Source organism: Neolamprologus multifasciatus, chromosome 7, assembly GCF_963576455.1.
Source record: "Neolamprologus multifasciatus chromosome 7, fNeoMul1.2, whole genome shotgun sequence".
Taxonomy (NCBI): domain Eukaryota; kingdom Metazoa; phylum Chordata; class Actinopteri; order Cichliformes; family Cichlidae; genus Neolamprologus; species Neolamprologus multifasciatus.
The window spans coordinates 2,808,357-2,826,545 of NC_140445.1; the positions used below are offsets into that span (position 1 = coordinate 2,808,357).

Below are 18,189 nucleotides of genomic sequence, written 5' to 3' on the forward strand. Positions count from 1 at the left end.
ATAAAATAAAATATTTTGTGTGTTTACACTCAGTCTTTCAAATAGATGCAAGTAAAACACAGCAGAAAATAAATAAAGTCAAAGACTAGCGGTCCTGTTGCTCTATTTTCACCTGTAAAGCAGGAGTGGGGTAGGCGGAGGGTTACCCTGGTGCAGGTGTGCAGCGGTCAGTGGAAGAATCCGCGAGTTTCTCTGTGAGTTTCCCATTACGTCGTAGCTACTCGGTGCTTGCTCGGAAGTTTAGGGGTTTTTATTCGCTGTAAAAAGAAGTTTTCTTCCCACGCACAACGGACACTAATGTTTTTGTCACTTTTTATGGAATCAAACTCAAAGTAAGGTCAGTACTTCCACGCTTTAAACGCTGCACGCTCATACTCTCTCTGCACTCGATATATGATCCATTGTTGATCTGCACACAGCTGTTGTCACGAACGTCGCACTCGCTTACGTCACTGTCATGAGACGTTCTCGCAAAAAAAATCACGGTTTTAGTAACGCAGTAACGCAGCGTTCCTACGGGAAAGTAACGGTAATCTAATTACCGTTTTGCAATAGTAATCCCTTACTTTACTCGTTACTTGAAAAAAGTAATCGGATTACAGTAACGCATTACAAGTAACGCGTTACTGCTCATCTCTGCATTTTGTGAATAACTTTTTAAAATATTTCTTCACGTCATTATGCGAGGTGCAACTAGGGGTGACATGGGCTGTGAGATTGAGACACAGACATTAGAGCCTCTTAATGCGTGTTTTGTGCGTCTAATTACCAAAACTAGAGAAGGCAAAGCTGAACATATGAAACAGGAAAAGACTGCAGTGTAATCCATTTATTTCAACAAAGTAACTGAATACCAGCTTTTCAAACGGTAACTGTAACAGAATACAGTTACTCATATTTTGCATTTTAAATACTTAACAGCGGTACATTTATTCCGTTACTCCCCAACACTGACTGTGGTGCAGTTACTTAATTTACACTAAAGCAAGCCATGTAGTTCCCCTCCTCTCTCTAAAGTCTGCAAAGAAGGCTTTCATCTGATTTCCACAGAGAGCAGCATGTTTATGGATTTCCTCTTTCGCTGACATCACACAGCTCTGGGACTAGAAAAAAAGTGTTTGAAATGAGCCATCGCAGTCTGATGTGTGATTTTTATTTATTTATTTATTTTGGCCTTTTCATCCATCAGGAAACTTGGGCCAATGATCTGAACCAAGTCAGAGAGCTGATGACAACCTTTATTGATGACACCATGAGAAAAACCAATGACCCGGAGTTCACCGTCAGCGAGGTAACATGAGTGGACACCATCTTCCTTCTTCTGCACCAAGTTTGACAATCGATGCTAAAACTGAGTTTTGGCAGGAATGCAGTTGTGTTAAAAAACTTGCTTGAATACATAACCATCCCGTAACAGTTCTACAGCGTAGTGGCGTCTGGAGGGGCGGGGCTGTGGGGTTAGATTACTCTGAAATCTGAAGCGTTTCTCCTCTTCCAGTTCCTCGGCTTCCTGTTTTCCAAGGAGAATTGTATTTGGGATGAGAAGTTCTCAGACATCAGCAACGTGGACATGAACAACCCTCTGTCACATTACTGGGTCAACTCCTCACACAACACGTCAGTTTGACTCCATCACACACACGAATGATGCTCAGTAATGTTTCCACATACTATTGGTTTAAACGTCTCTGTGTGTGAAAGATAAAATGTCTCCTGTTGCTCTTCAACAGCTACCTGACAGGTGATCAGATTCGCAGCGAGTCGTCCACAGAGGCTTATGTCCGCTGTCTGCGTCTGGGATGCCGCTGCGTCGAATGTTAGTATCAAACTCCCGGCGTGTGCTGCACCTGAATACGCCACAGTTCGGGCCCGGCATTAGCATGCATCCTGAGTGATTCTGTTGCAAGTGGACAGCTCAAAGAAAGTGACGAAGGAAGGAAGGAAGCAGTGACGTCTGATCATTCAAACCAACGTCTCAGCGTAATCTGGGCTGACTGGGCTACGGCCGCATGCTTTTACCAGCGTGTGTAGATGTGTCCTGAGCAGGGCTGCCGATTTTATTACAATGTCCAGGTGTAAAAGACACGACCAAGTATTGAATAGTTGATAAAGTCTTTTGTACGCCAGCTCTAACACTCAGTAATGCTCCTGCCCCAATATCTCATTCATCAAATATGCTTCCAAAAAAACAAAAGAAAGTTGGCTGGTGCAGGTCAGAGCGACTGGTGGGGTCTCCACATGTTTGCCCAAAAACTCGCGGTTAACGTCACAGTCTCTAAGTTGTCGGCTCTAAGTGCACGGCTGCTGATTACACATTTGATCTTTGAAAATGGAAACTCTGTGCTGCTAGTTTGTATCAAAGTGAGCAAGAAGTGATCGCGGGCCCTCGTCGAGATGTGAGAGCAGACTCAGGCCTTAAAGTACGCAGCCTCAACGATCCTCAAGGGCCGCGTACTCAAAGACCGCTAAGGCCGGAAGTGCGAGGCTTGTGAAATGGGACGGTCTAGCCTCTGTTGCTGCCCAGGTTGCCTAGCAACCATGATACTAACAGCTGGAAACGTTTCATACAGCTTTGTTTGACAGAAATGAAGGAGAAAATCATTTGTTTGTTTGTTTCTACATGAGCTTTGATCATTCTCTGATTAAGCTCAGCTATTGAACGGCGTATATTTTAAAGTAAAGGCTTTAAAACCAAGTTAGTACAAACGTCACTAATGTCACATGACTTTGCTGACATGTGGCCAACAGTAATGTTTTAATGTTCTTCGTTATTAAACATTTGCACATAAATAAGTGACATAATATTCAGTACTTATAGTTTACTCTTCGGGCGCCCCTCATCCGCCGTTTTTTTCTGCAAAATTATCCACACCCACCGCCGCGCTATGCATTCTGGGATATGTTGGGCCACGAAGTCTACACCGCCACGTCCTTAAAATTCAGGGAAATGAAGGACACATTTGAGGGCCGCATTTCGAGCAGCCTTTGAATTGGGACAGCCTTCGTCGCGTCGCGGTGACGTAATCGGCCTTAAAATGCGGCCTTTAAGGCTGCAGACCCTGAATTGGGATACAGCCTCAGACGGCAGGTGTGAACTTTGATTTTGAGCTCACTCAAGACACATGTTAATGTAGGCAGTGACTGAAATAAGATTTATTTTAACTCTTGTCTGTCTTAATAGTTTCTAACATATAAATTAACCACCCCGTCCACTCGATGTTTTGGGCCTTTTCAGCTTAATTTGGCCAAACTTTTATTTAATGCTTTGTAACGTTTGACGTAAATGTCACAGAACCACAGGTGATTGCTTTAACTTTGGAAATGACTCATACCGTTACATGTAAAACAAGAGTTTTTAATGTTTTAATGTGTTACTGAATGCAAACAGTGGACTGCTGGGAGGGCCCCGGGGAGCCAATCATTTACCACGGCTGGAGCAGGACGACGAAGATCAAGTTTGAGGATGTGGTCAGAGCGATAAACGAGCACGCTTTTGTCACCTCAGAGTAAGAATCAAAACAACCAGACGTGTTACTCAAAAAATGCTGCCTTTGACTGCTGTTAGATCTGAATCTAAGCTGATGTTGGATCCAGATACATCAAAGGTCTGAGCTAAACTGCAGAAGCAGCGATTCAAGAACTTTTTAACAGCCTCTTAATTCATTGGGAAGGATTCTGTTTTTTCATTGGACCATTCAGAACCATCTCGGTAACCGCGTCTCGTTGTCTCAGGTTCCCGGTGATTCTGTCCATAGAGGAGCACTGCCCCATAGATCAGCAGCGTCAGATGGCTCGTATTTTCAGAGAAGTATTTGGAGACAAACTGCTGATCGAACCCGTGGAGCACCTGGCCGAGCAGCTGCCTTCACCCACGCAGCTGAAGGGCAAGATCATACTGAAGGTAATGTGGTCTGAGCGCATCCACGCGTCCGTGGAAACGACTTGTCATAGATTCCTGAAAACGGCGCTCTCCTTGTTTTCTTTGAGCAGCACAAGAAGATCAACATGGAGGGAGGATTCACCGTCAAGGACGTTAGAAAGGGACAGAAAGAAGGAGACCTGGAGATCTGGGACCCTGTGGATCAGGTATTACCCCACATATCAGTGTGTGCCATTGATAAGAGAGCAGGGCTCTACACTAACTTATTGACATGGGCGCACCGGTACGCCTAACTTTAAAAATTTAGGCGTACTGGCACAAAAGTTTTTCAACCGCATCGCTTAACACCGCAGTTTTACATGTGCACCTTCTTCGGGGGGTGTGATTTTTATCGTGGTGGAAGCAAAACAGCAAAAGTCAGAGGGAATTCATGAGACATTGATCAAATGTGAAGCTAGTTTGCTGCTTCTTTTGCTGCTGGCTCGGCGAATTTTAGTTGGAGAGAGACAAAACCTGCAGCTCAGAATCAGCGCAAAAAGACGTAAACACAGCGCGGACCCGACGCAAGAGAATCGCTGAGCTCCGACAGCGTATCCGTGTACGAGCCGTCGGGTGAGAAAGCCGAGAAAGACAAAGCTGATTCTGATGCGTCAGGTCCGCTCTGTGTTTACGTCTTTGTGTGGAATCCGTTAATGAATTGATATCGCTTTATTCAAGCTACTCACCTCTCTCTTCCACCTGCACTTTCAACTGAACCACGGCCAATCAGAGAGGTCCCGCCCCTGACTATCTCTGATTGGTTTAGTCCACGATAGGGGCATAACGTGTGTCTGTTGTTGACCACACGGAGAGTTGCAGAGATTTTTTTTTTTTTTCTGTGCGACCGAACAGTTGGTCGCCAGGGTTTTAATAGTTTTGCAATTTTCATTAGTTTTTATTTTTATTTAGTTTTGACTTCAGATTTTCAATTTTATATCAGTTTTAATTAGTTTTTACCAATTGTTTGCTAGTTTAGTTTAGTTTTTATTTTTTTAAAAAACTCCTTAGTTTCAGTTTAGTTTTGATTAGTTTCAGTTATAGCTTTAGTTGTGTTTGCAATAATTAAGTGTAACAAAATCCCAGTTTCATCATATCAGTCATTCTGCTTATCCTTGGGTATGTTGCTATTCCAGCTACCATACTGCACCCTGGACAGGTTGCCTGTCTGTCGCAGGGCTAACACGCAGAGACAGACAACTCACATTCCCACCTATGGGTTCTTTAAATAAATAAATAAAGGCAGATGAACAACCATTGATACCAGGCAACTATAAAATGTATATCTTGGCCCCAATGAGACTATTAACTCTCGCAGCACCGGGTGTTCGTAATTTTGGTTCAAGTGAATTGATAAACTTTTTGAAGGTAATTGACTCACACAGTTGTGTAGATATCCCCGTCCTGTTGTCTCGGGATGCATCACGCTGCCTTGCCTGGGGTTAGCTTCTGTTTCTGGGGATGAGGGTTGAGTGTGCTCCCTTACCTTCTCAAGCTAAGCTAGGTTAGCCTTCTTGTGTGAGCTTTTCAAGTGCACTTTAAGGTTTGTGGGATTTTTTTCCCTTTAGAAATGTCCCTCATAATTTGTCTGTTTCCACTACAAGACACTTGCTTTATCCAAAACACAGTCATATTCAAAGTAATCCCAAATTGGACTCTGGCGCTTTCGACTTTTCCTGACATGATTCTGCGCGTGGACGGAGCAGCAACACAGACGACTCGACTAACGTGCTGCCACCTGCTGGCATAATGAGACACAGCAAGAAAAAAATCTGGAAACTAAACTTCATTTTCACCCTTGACTCTTGTATGACACGCACACATCAATGAAAACTAAACACATTTTTGCTATAAATTCAGTTAATTTTAGTTAGTTTTGTGAACACTCATTCCAGTTTTAGTTAGTTTTCCTTTTTTTGTTTTTATTTCCGTTAACGAAAATGTTTTTTCACTTCTAGTTTTTGTTATTTCGTTAGTTTTTGTTAACGATAATAACCTTGTTGGTCGCACAGGTGTGACCAAATATTTTTTTTAGTCGCACCACGGAAAAATTTGGTCGCATTTACTCTAGAGCCCTGGAGAGGTTTGAGGTTTTGAGATGAAATGTGTTCAGTTATGTCATTTAAATGTAGCTAAATCCAGTCAAATCCAATGAATTTCTCTGGATTCAGGGCTGACGGTTCTTGCCACTTTTTGCCTCTATTATGATAATATAGTGTTAAACAGCTGCGTTAGTACTGTAGCGTAACAAACGGACTCATGTCTGCGCTATGCTGTGTGCTCATGTGCGTCTGTAATTTTTTGTCATCTCTCTGTAATTCATTGACCTCACTGAGCGAAAGCAGCGCCCGACGCTTTGTGTCCCTGTTGCTCTTTGAAAAGCTTCCTGAACAAGTGGCATGTTTTGCATGGGAAGGATGTAAATGTTCATTTCTCTCTGTCAGCGCTGGAACAAGCACTACTGTGTGATCTCTGACGACAAGCTGTACTACGCAGAAGAGTACGAGGATGAGGAAGAGGATCCCAGGAAGGTAAAAACCAAAGTTTAGTAGCAAATTTCAAATATCAGGTTTATGCATCTTTTTTGCACATGTGGTGCAATGAGCTGTAAAGAAGCGAAAAGGGGATGTTGAATGATGTCTTATATTAAAAGTTGCAATAGATTAGTTATTATTTCTACTAAGTATATGGTTTTAAAACAGAAAAATAGCTCCTGATTCATTTGATTCTTGTAATAAAAAAATAGCATTTTATGATTATAGATGACTAAGCTCGAGTTTATTGTAATATTCATCTTGTGATCATTTCACTCGTCATTAGCGAGAAATGCTGGCGCCCTGACCCTGACTCCTTCAGCTCCAAGTTATTAACAGAACTTTTACAATAATTTAGAAAAGTGTTGATAGAAAGTTTGTTTTTGCGACGTTTCAGTATCAGGACCTTCACTGCTCGGAGCCGTGGTTCCACGGTCGCATGAAGGAAGGCCGGCAGATGGCCGAGCGGCTGATCCAAGATTACTGCATAGAGACCAGCGGACGAGACGGCACCTTCTTGGTCCGACAGAGCGATACCTTCGTTACAGACTATACGCTCTCCTTCTGGTACAGTGTCCCATGTTTTTTTTTCATCAGATTTACACACCAGCACTAATTTCTGTTTGTCCTTCCCCCTCTGTGTTCGCTCTCTAAGGGTGGGACCTCGGTGTGATGTAGTACAGGAAACGAGAAGGGCGAGAGATTAATGTGAAGTTGGCTCTGCTGTGAGAATGTGTCTTGTAGTTTGTTATACTCACTATCTGACCATCACATCTCCTCCTCCATGGTGGAAAGCGCAGACGCTGTGTGGGATTATTAAGAAATATTAAGAAATGATATAAAATGTGCACTATATAAAACAGTCAGTAAATCAACAATAAACAGTGTTGGGAAGGTTACTTTTAAAATGTATTCCATTACAGATTACAGATTACATGCCCCAAAATGTATTCTGTAACGTATTCCGTTACGTTACTCAATGAGAGTAACGTATTCTGAATACTTTGGATTACTTAATATATTATCATGCTGTTTACAACTACATGAATGTACTATTGCTGTGATTTATTACTGTTACTGAAGGTCCGCGGCTCCGAACCGTAGTAAAGGGACCTCTGGCTAATACGGTGGGTTCTGTGTCGGCTCGTAGCCGAAAACTAGCTTTACTTTGTTGTCTGGGTCAACTTTGCTAGCAGAGACAGAGAGAGGCGTTGAAAGGCTGCTCCAACAGAACTTATTGTTTCAGAGGAAAACACGAACACGGTGTACAGTCGAGTCTTAATAGCTTACTTACAACTGGGCTCGTCAGGCTCTCTTCTTGGCTGCAGTGGTTATTATTATATTTACATGCTTCCAGCTCCCGTTTCTGCTCGATGACAGCTCGTACTTTTCCTTTTTCTCCCTCCCTCGCTCACAGACACATAACGGGTATGGCAGTCCATTCTCCCTGCAGCACGGACTACACTGCCCATGATGCTACATTCTTTAGAGCTATACCTGTAGCATTCTGCCTGTTAGCTTAGCACAACAACAACAACAGGCGCTCTCTCACCCAGGAAACACGCAGAGAGAGAGCGTCACCCTGTAACCATGGCAACTGTAACGCTGCCACCTGGAACAACAGAACGTAGCTGTCAAACAAAACCCAAACAGTCCTGACCCGCCACAATATGAAACAGGGAAGTACCGCCGTGTAATCCATTTATTTCAACAAAGTAACTGTATTCTAAATACCACCTTTTTAAACGGTAACTGTAACGGAATACAGTTACTCATATTTTGTATTTTAAATACGTAACGGCGGTACATGTATTCCGTTACTCCCCAACACTTTCTGTGCTCATTAATGATGAATAGGAATATTGACTTTATACAACATAACTAATGACCTTAACCACTAAATGAATTCCACTAATAAAATCATCATTTACATGAAGGAAAAACAGAAAATTCAAATTTTCCCACTTTAGTTAAAATAGGATTGTTGATTATCTGCAATAATTTGTTTGCCAGCAGTGAGATCACACATCCCTGTCCTTCCATGCGCTTTCACAGAGGTGGGTTTCAAAGCAGCTTGCAGAGGCAACAGCAGTTGTTAGCAGGCTAAAGCAGTTTAACTGGCACACTTTATATCAGCTGCCAGGATAGCTAACCGAGCTTGGCTTCACGCTGGGTTCGATTTGTGTGGTTCAAAGAGGATCTATTATTATTCTACTATTCCTCAATTTAAAGTTTAACGTAATGTGACATTAATGTAAGGCACTGAAATCATCCTCTGTGTGAAAGAAGCAGTTTTAGCTGTTTCGCTGCGCTTCACAAATGGAAGGTTTGAACAGCAAATGGGCGGGGCTTCTGTGCTCACAGCCAGAGCTGTGATGCTGGAGAGATCCTCTCTATCATACACAACCAAGAGTAAAAATAAAGTGTCTACTTCCTGGTGTGTCACAGTTTGCATTAAAGCTGCACCTAAATTTAAACCAGAGAGGAAAGGAAAGAACAAAATGAGAGATTGAAAAGCTGGTGGTGATGTCTATAAAAACCCAACAAAGGGGTAAAAAATCCAGGGAATGAAATTCCAACAAAAGTCCTCAGCTTGAGGATAATGAGGGAAAACTCACAGAAGGGGTCACAGCAGTGAAAACAGAGACCACGGGAAAGACTGGACACACACACAATAATTCAATTCAATTTTATTTATATAGCGCCAAATCACAACAAATGTCGCCTCAATAATAAATTGCATTTATATAGCGCTTTTTTAGGCACCCAAAGCGCTTTACAATTCCACTATTCATTCACTCTCACATTCACACACTGGTGGAGGCAGCTACAGTTGTAGCCACAGCTGCCCTGGGGCAGACTGACAGAAGCGAGGCTGCCATATCGCGCCATCGGCCCCTCCGGCCATCACCAGTAGGTGGTAGGTGAACACAACGACTGAGACTGTTCGAGCCGGGGCTCGAACCGGCAACCTTCCGGTTACAAGACAAACTGCCAAGTCTTTTTTGTTTTTGTTTTTTATAGATCAAGGCCTGAGTAACCCAACCTTAAGTGTTTATTAAGATGTTTGTCACATAGATATAAAACAAGCTCAGAGATTAAGCGGGTGTTATAGACAGGGTGATTAGTTTGTTGTTGTTCTGGTTTACGTGCTGAAAATGGTTTTTATTTGTGTATGTTCAATGTGTTAGACTTGTACATAGTTAACCATATATGATCAAAGAATGTTGAAATCCTGGATATGGATTTGTAAGCAATGAAATTTGAAATAAGGGGGTAGGAACAAGAAAAGTGTAAACTTCATCCTACTCCTTTTCGAGCACACGCATTCTGTAGACAAAGATATATACATGAAAACTTGATGATTTTTAAGTTTGTTTTTTTTTCTGTTGTTATTTCAATTATATTTGCATGTTCGAAATAAATTATATCTATCTATCTACAATTGCCCCACACACACACTCTGTAGTGGGGATTGAACACAGGAGTTTGGAGACACAAATGAAACTGTTAAGGACAACGAGACAGTGGAGGAAGTAAAACCTAACTATCAAAGTAAAACAGGAAACCAACAATAGCCATAACTGAAACAAGGAAACGCTGAAACATGAATGAACTTCTAGAGGGGGAACATGGAAAAGTGAGAGCGAAGGAGAAAACTACAAATAACTACAAATACAAGAACCAGGGACCAGAAAACACAAAGGACTGAAGTCATTCCTCGAAAATCACGAAGTAAACAGAAACCAGACACTCAGTAATTTAATAAGGAAATAAGGTCAGTAGAACAATGACGAAATAAAAACTGTAATCCAAACGTTCCACTTTTGAACAGAAAATACAAACTGAGGTTCAGCTCGGTGGGATAAGCAGCCGGCCTGGACTCCAATTCGACCCTCAGCTCTTTGTTGTCTCTCCTGTCAGGCTTCACTGCATCTATCAAAATAAGGCCGAAAACACGTTTAAACTCAAATGGAAACTCGGACTAGAATATATTCAATTTGAATTCAGTTATATTTAAGATTGGGAATAAAGAGAAGCTGAATAGGTCAGCTGTAAACACTTTGGTAGCTTCATGTTTCTGCTACACTGGAGAAGAAAGCTTGATGTCGATGTCATCATTTCTGTCATTTGTTTGCACGTGTTTCAGGCGAGGCGGGAGGGTGCAGCACTGTCGCATTCGCTCCGTCACAGAGGGCGGACACACCTCCTTCTACATGACGCCAAACCTGCACTTTCCCAGCGTGTACGCCCTGATCCAGCACTACAAAGACAGCCCGCTGCGCTGCCAGGACTTTGAGCTGCGCCTCACCGATGCCGTACCAAAACCTGACTCACATCTGCAAGAAGGGTTTGTCCCACGGTGCTAAAATGCATCACACACATCACAGGGTGCTGAATCATTTTGCAGCGTGATGAGAAATAACGAGTTAATCATTCACAACTTCTCAGCTTATAATAAAAAACCAAACCCTTGTTTGATGCAGGGCTCCACATCGATGTTCAGTTTTAGTTGTGTTACTGTAGCTAAGCTCACATCTCACATTCAGTCCCACACACATATGCGTAGCTTCTGTTTCTCACTTTCACACTTTCACACATGCACACCCACGGACGGGTAGTCACTGCCCTCTCACTTCTTTCAGCCTTTTTTAAGAGCATGGAAGAAAGAAAACTCCTGTTTCTGTCAAAGCCAAGCCATCATCTGATAAACAGACATGCCGCATAAATAGAATAGAATAGAATTCAACTTTATTGTCATTGCACGTCACAAGTACAAGGCAACGAAATGCAGTTTGCATCCATCCAGAAGTGCTTTAGCCATGATATAGATATATAGAGGCTATATACAGTGCTAGTGTTTGTGAGTGTATAAGGGTGTAACCCTCCTTGTGTTTGTGTGGAGCAGGTGGTTCTATGGTAACCTGAGCAGAGGTCAGGCAGAGGATTACCTAATGAGGATTCCCAGAGATGGAGCTTTTCTCATCCGGCAGAGAGAAGGAGAACCAGACTCCTTTGCCATCACATTCAGGTACCGTGCTAAAGGAAATTCAACAAATTCAATTCAATTCAATTTTATTTATATAGCGCCAAATCACAACAAAAGTCACCTCAAGGCGCTTCATAGATACAGAGAAAACCCAACAATCATATGACCCCCTATGAGCAGCACTTTGGCGACAGTGGGAAGGAAAAACTCCCTTTTAACAGGAAGAAACCTCCGGCAGAACCAGGCTCAGGGAGGGGCGGGGCCATCTGCTGTGATTGGTTGAGGTGAGAGAAGGAAGACAGGATAAAGACATGCTGTGGAAGAGAGACAGAGGTTAATAACAGATATGATTCAATGCAGAGAGGTCTGTTAATACATAGTGAGTGAGAAAGGTGACTGGAAAGGAAAAACTCAATGCATCATGGGAATCCTCCGGCAGCCTACGTCTATTGCAGCATAACTAAGGGAGGATTCAGGGTCACCTGGTCCAGCCCTAACTATATGCTTTAGCAAAAAGGAAAGTTTGAAGCCTAATCTTGAAAGTAGAGATAGTGTCTGTCTCCTGAATCCAAACTGGAAGCTGGTTCCACAGAAGAGGGGCCTGAAAACTGAAGGCTCTGCCTCCCATTCTACTTTTAAATACTCTAGGAACAACAAGTAGGCCTGCAGAGCGAGAGCGAAGTGCTCTAATAGGGTGATATGGTACTACAAGGTCATTAAGATAAGATGGGGCCTGATTATTTAAGACCTTGTATGTGTGTCTCCACTGAAATGTGTCCTTTCATAAAGGGTGAAATAAAGTTGATGACCCCTCATTATGTAACTGTAATCTCCATAAAAACTTTCCATTAATTCAGACACTGATCCATTAGTGACAAAGTTGGGCTAAATCTGATGATCAGGGTGACAGAGCCACACTGCCACCGTCAGCATCTGCATAACGCGTTTCGTACTGCAAACATAACTATTTGTTATCAACTTCTGTCATTCAGAGGTGACGGTAAGGTGAAACACTGCCGCATCCAGAAGGAGGGCAACATGTATCTGCTGGGCACCACCACGGAGTTCGAGAGCCTCGTGGAGCTGGTCGGCTACTTTAGGAAGAAACCGCTGTATCGCAAGATTAAGCTACGTTACCCGGTCACGCCCGAGCTGGTCGACCGCTTCAGCACAGTGAGTTTCAAGAGATTCTGCCACTGTTGCAATAAGTTTGTGGAAACTAGTGAATCATTTGCGCTTGAGAAACAGGTAATTATGGTAGCACCAAGAGTTCAAACACACTAACAGCTAGAAAACTCAAGGAAACTCGCTGTTTTTGGTTTTTGCAATAACGCAACGGAACAGCTGCGGACGTGACAAGCTAAGAGTAAATGGCTGTTAGCAAACATGTCTCTGCAGTATTTTATGAATCGGGTGATTAAAACACGCATTACTTTGCATCTTTGTCTGCACAGGAGAAGAACTGTGCCTCTTTATATGATGTGAAGACGTACGTGGAGCCCAATGAGATCGAGCCCTCACTGGTGTGTATGCAGTCATGTGGTGTGTTGTCGAGATTTCTTTGATTATCGTTCCTTTAACAGTCTCAATTCTATGTGTTTGTCTCCTTTAGCCTAAAAATACTGTCAAGGCATTATACAGCTACCAGGCGAGGAGGCCAGATGAGCTGAGCTTTCAACAAGGAGCTTTGATACACAACGTGTCCAAAGAGGCTGATGGATGGTGAGTCCACACGCAAGTTTGTGTCTTTGCATGTACGCGGTTGGCATGGCCACGGACTGATTTAGTGACAGATGTGGAGAAGGCCCTCCGCCCTCCACAGTAGAGATCGGTCTCCAATTAGAAGTGACATGAAGTTGCTTTTTGTCTTTGCTGATGTATCTTAATGTAACAACTTTGTGTTGATTTTTAGCTAGTTTGTGTGTTTCTTTGGGCGTCTTGGTGTCTTCTTATTTCTGTCTTTTTGTGCTTTTTTTTCTTGTTGTGTCTGTTTTAGATGTTTTGTGTCTCATTGTAGCGCTTTTGGGCTATTTGTGGTAGTTACCAATGTTCCCTCTAAGCTGCGCGCGTGCACACTGCTGGCACGGTCTCTGCACAGAAAATCTGTGTTGCGCACAAAAGAAATCTGACCTGAATTGAAATTAAAATTAAAACTTTAACAATTCTGTTTTGCATTGTTAGTCAGTGACTGGCTGCTCCTGTATGGGATCAGAACGATGCCGCCTTATCCCATAGTTCAGCTGATGATGCGATTCACATTCGTATATATATGTGGCTGACAGGCTATGACAGCGTCCTTATGCGCCGACCCCGGTGTTTTAGCGAGCAAAGCGGCTGATGTGGAGTGAGGCCACGTTAATGACAACGTGTACAACCATTGGAGATGTGAGCAGGACAGACGGAACAACTGATGGAAAAAGTGTGGACTTTATTACTTAGACTTAGATCCTCCCGCGCCGATCGGCGCATCAGGCGACAAGAGAACGCCATCGAACTCGGTCTATCGCAGTTGTTGCTTCATCCCATGACAGTTCGACTGAATGTAAATCTTCAAGGAAAGTCCTCCTCCATGTTATTTTAGGTCTTCCTCGCCGTCTCTTTCCATTCTTCGGGTTCAGAACCGCGACACGGGCAGGTCTCGGGTCCGGTAGCCGAAGGATGTGACCGGCAAATCTGAACCGACGCTTGGCGACTTGGACGTGGAGCGGCTCTACTCCCGCACGGCGATATACTTCTTCATTGGTAACGCGATCCCGATATGTGATCTTGAGCAGCCGTCGAAGACAACGTTGTTGGAAGACGTCAAGATGGCGGTTGATCTTTGCAGTTGATTTCCAAGTCTCTGCTGCATACAGTGCCGTCGGTATAACGATGGTCTTCAGGAGCCGCAACTTGGTTGATAAAGGCAGTACGGTGGTCATCCATATAGGTCGTAATCGTTGAAAGGCGTGGACTTTATAGCAGTTTTTAAACTGTGTTGATCGGCCACGTAAAACCAGAGTTATGATAAAATATCTGCACTGTTTGTTTTTCTTCCTGAATACTGTCGTTGTTCATATTTAATGCGGGAAGAAACGGTAAAAACTGTGTTTTATAAGGAAAACGCTCGAAAGCCTGTGAGCAAAAACAACACCAAACCCCTCCCTCCGCCCCTTTCCTATTGGTGGAAAAATGTACCATGTCGACCAATCAAAAAATGATATGGCAACATGGCATTTAGTTGTTTAAGAAGGGGGAAGTTTTAGGAGTGACGGCGGTGTTTTGAGACGTGAGAGATTTGCGACGTTTAGCGCAAATCTTGTGTAGTTAGTGTGTAGTGTAGTCAATAGTTCTGTTGTGTGTGTCAGAACAATGAGGCGACTGCTGAATGTTACAGCAGTGATACATCTGCTGCTGTCAGGCCTGCAGGTATCAGGCTGTTTATCTCATAGTGTGTGTGTGTTTTTAAATTTAATTTACAAATGAAATGATTCTAACAGTTACTTTAAACCCTCAGTAACCCTTACATAAACATGGCTAATTGCAAACACGGGATTTTTCACATCAACTTACACAGAAGCATCATTAAGTACAGCAACTTTATTATTTAGACTCTTTCTCTCCTACTGAGCTCTAAACTAACTTTAATAATGAACTCTGAGTCTATTAGACTCCACGTCTTACCGTTAGTGCTTTTAAATTTGATTCGTTTGACTTTATTAACAGACTACATACAAACGGACTTTCAGGGTGGATGTAATAAAATAATTAAAGCCATTTGTTGGTGCAGCTGTCTCGTAATTAGAGACCAATCTTTAAATAACGATCTCTGACAGTGGACTTGTCTGTGTGCTTCTATTGTTCGATCTGAGACCTCGGTGCAGCATTTGATGCTGCTGATTGATTATTACACATCAAAGTGTACTGTGCTGGCTTGAACAGTGTTTAGCTGACAGAATCCAATGCGTTCACGAGTCTTCCTCACTCGCAGAAGTTATCTGTCAGACATGAGCTACATGGACTGCTGTAATTCCTTTATTCTCATGTTGTTTTGAAGGTTGTCAGAAAAGCCTTTAGTTGCTCCAAAATACTGACAGGGAATGAAAATAGAGCCCATATATTTTCTATATTGGCTTTTCTTCACTGTTGAATGCAGAATTTAAAATTCTCCTGACAAACAAAGGCTTGAAAGATCAGGGCCCTTCATTTTTTAAAGATCTTAGCACCTTATTGTCTTAACAGAGCACGTCTGACTGCAGACTTGCTTGTAGACTCGGGCTGCTGGGGTACTTCCCATAGTGTGTTCTGTCCTTTCTCCAATTTCCTTCAATGCACATATTAAACAAACATGTAGGACTGCTTTCTTCCACTTGCACAGTATCTCTAAAATTAGAACCATCCTGTCTCAGAGTGACGTAAAATCCTTCTCATCACATACAAGGTCTTGAATATTCAGGCCCCGTTTTATCTTAAAGACTTTGTCGTACCGTATCACTCCATTAGAGCACTTCCCTCTCACACTGCGGGCTTACTTGTGGTTCTGGTGACCCTCAATCCTCCCTTTGCTGCACAGCACTAGGCTGCTGGGCTTCTCGTGATGCACTGAGTGTTTCTCGTTCAGTCTGCTCTTGTAGGAACAGTTTTCTTGCCAGTGATTGTGCTGCCTTGAAGGGTGTTTAGGTAGCTCTCGCTCTCAGACATGTCTGGGCTTGCGTTGTTGTTGTGCATGCTAAGGAGCTTAAACACAGCTTTGTCGATGTTGCTGGCTCACCTTTATCACTGGGACTAATGCTAAAATATTGACAAACATCCATCCATCCATTTGCTTCCGCTTCTCCTTTTCAGGGTCGCGGGGGGTGCTGGAGCCTATCCCAGCTGTCATAGGGCGAGAGGCAGGGTACACCCTGGACAGGTCGCCAGTCTGTCGCAGGGCTAACACACAGGGACAGACAACCATTCGCACTCACATTCATTTGTACATTCACACCTAGTGACAATTTGGATTATTAATTAATTAATTAACCTATCCCCACAAGCTGCATGTCTTTGGACGGTGGGAGGAAACCGGAGTACCCAGAGGGAACCCACGCAAACACGGGGAGAACATGCAAACTCCACACAGAAAGACCCCGGCCTGATGGTGGAATTGAACTCAGGACCTTCTTGCTGTGCGGCAACAGTGCTAACCACCGTGCCACCGTGCTGCCCGCTCTCGCTCTCAGACATGTCTGGGCTTGCGTTGTTGTTGTGCATGCTAAGGAGCTTAAACACAGCTTTGTCGATGTTGCTGGCTCACCTTTATCACTGGGACTAATGCTAAAATATTGACAAACAGTAGTTGTTAAAATAGTTGGTGTACTACTTCCTGTTTCCGTGTTTCACAGCTCTCTGAGCTCAGCTGCACTTATCGCTATTAAAGACTGCTCTCTGTTGGTGTTTTTCATGCAACACATCAGTGCATCTCCATCAGTTGTTTGGTGCTTTAGTTAGTTATTGTATACCCTCCACTGAATCTTTAAGCACAGTTATGAATGAAATCCCTCCATGAGCCTGGTTCTGCTGGAGGTTTCTTCCTGTTAAAAGGGATTTTTCCCCTTCCCACTGTCACCAAAGTGCTGCTCATAGAGGGGTCGTCTGGTTTTGTAAGCTCTTTGCCTCACAGTATAAAGCACCTTGAGGTGACTGTTGTTGTGAGTTGGTGCAATATAAATCAAACTAAATTGAACTGAAGTGACTCATTCTGCTCCTTACAGGTGCAGAGGAGACCACGGTGGCAAGTTACAGTTATTCTTTCCTGCTAACTACGTGGAGCCAGTGTCCGGCAACGCCGAACCTGTCATCAGAGTGCAGGTAAAGATTAGAAGTCAGGTCGGAGTTCAACTGTACTGTATCTGTGTGGAAAGTGACTGAAAACGACTTCTATTTGTGATGTCTGCTAAAACAGGAAATGGAAGATAACCCACTAGGTGAACTATGTCAGGGCGTCGTGGACATCTCCAAATGCAACATTCAAAACTGTGAGTACTCGTTATCTTGGTGTGTCGCACAGTCACAATGGAAAAGCACAGTTAATATACATTACACAGCAGCGTCGTCCAGTTTAGTTCAGTCCTGAGCATTTTTCTGTGGCTTTAACTCTAAATGTGTCATTACTGCGTTAGGGTTTGTATACACGTTGACTAAATCCTGATTCCTCAAAGTTTGAGAGTCAAACATCACTGGGCCTCTTTGTCTTTTTGTAGTGAAGAATGGTAAATACGGGAAGCCCCACGCAGTGACCTTGCAGGACCAGGATGAAGACAGTCTGCAGTTTGACTTGACTGCAGGTTCTCTGGAGGAGCTGTTTGAATGGTACAAGGTGGCATGGGACATTATTCAGAGAGCGGCGAACAAGCAGTACAGCAAGGAGCAAGAGGTGAGTGCGATACGCTTCTGTGGAAGCAGAGCCCGCATCATAAAACCCGTTGGGATGTGATTGCTGGAGGTTGCACCAAAACCAGCAGCAACCACAGACTTTGGTCACTTGCTGATTGCCACGGTTGCCTGTAGATTGCATGGAAGACATCAACTTGTATGCAAACAGTTGGAAACTAACCACCAAGCGTTAGTGAAACTGCAGCACAAAACAGAACGTTTGCATCCAAAGTTCTGCCTTTAATGCTGAAACCAACCAATGCAAATCTCACTGGTGATGGGAGGAATCTGCTCGCGACCAAAGCAACCACAAGCAGGTCATTGGTGCAGCAGTGTATGCATCTTTGCAAGCAATA

General features: G+C 43.3%; 1 protein-coding gene across 2 annotated transcripts in view; it reads left to right on the forward strand.

Moving 5' to 3' along the window:
* The window catches only part of plcg2 (phospholipase C, gamma 2), a 68,217-nt gene that overhangs the window by 29,175 nt on the left and 20,853 nt on the right, over positions 1–18,189 (forward strand). For both annotated transcript variants that reach the window (XM_085168625.1, XM_085168626.1), the window contains exons 10-25: positions 1,190–1,291; positions 1,499–1,617; positions 1,731–1,816; positions 3,389–3,506; positions 3,733–3,901; positions 3,991–4,086; positions 6,361–6,447; positions 6,848–7,017; positions 10,601–10,801; positions 11,360–11,482; positions 12,433–12,613; positions 12,895–12,963; positions 13,053–13,162; positions 17,173–17,269; positions 17,364–17,436; positions 17,662–17,834. In XM_085168625.1, the coding sequence (XP_085024751.1) occupies positions 1,190–1,291; positions 1,499–1,617; positions 1,731–1,816; positions 3,389–3,506; positions 3,733–3,901; positions 3,991–4,086; positions 6,361–6,447; positions 6,848–7,017; positions 10,601–10,801; positions 11,360–11,482; positions 12,433–12,613; positions 12,895–12,963; positions 13,053–13,162; positions 17,173–17,269; positions 17,364–17,436; positions 17,662–17,834 (1,974 nt within the window). The remainder of the gene's footprint in view (positions 1–1,189; positions 1,292–1,498; positions 1,618–1,730; positions 1,817–3,388; positions 3,507–3,732; positions 3,902–3,990; positions 4,087–6,360; positions 6,448–6,847; positions 7,018–10,600; positions 10,802–11,359; positions 11,483–12,432; positions 12,614–12,894; positions 12,964–13,052; positions 13,163–17,172; positions 17,270–17,363; positions 17,437–17,661; positions 17,835–18,189) is intronic.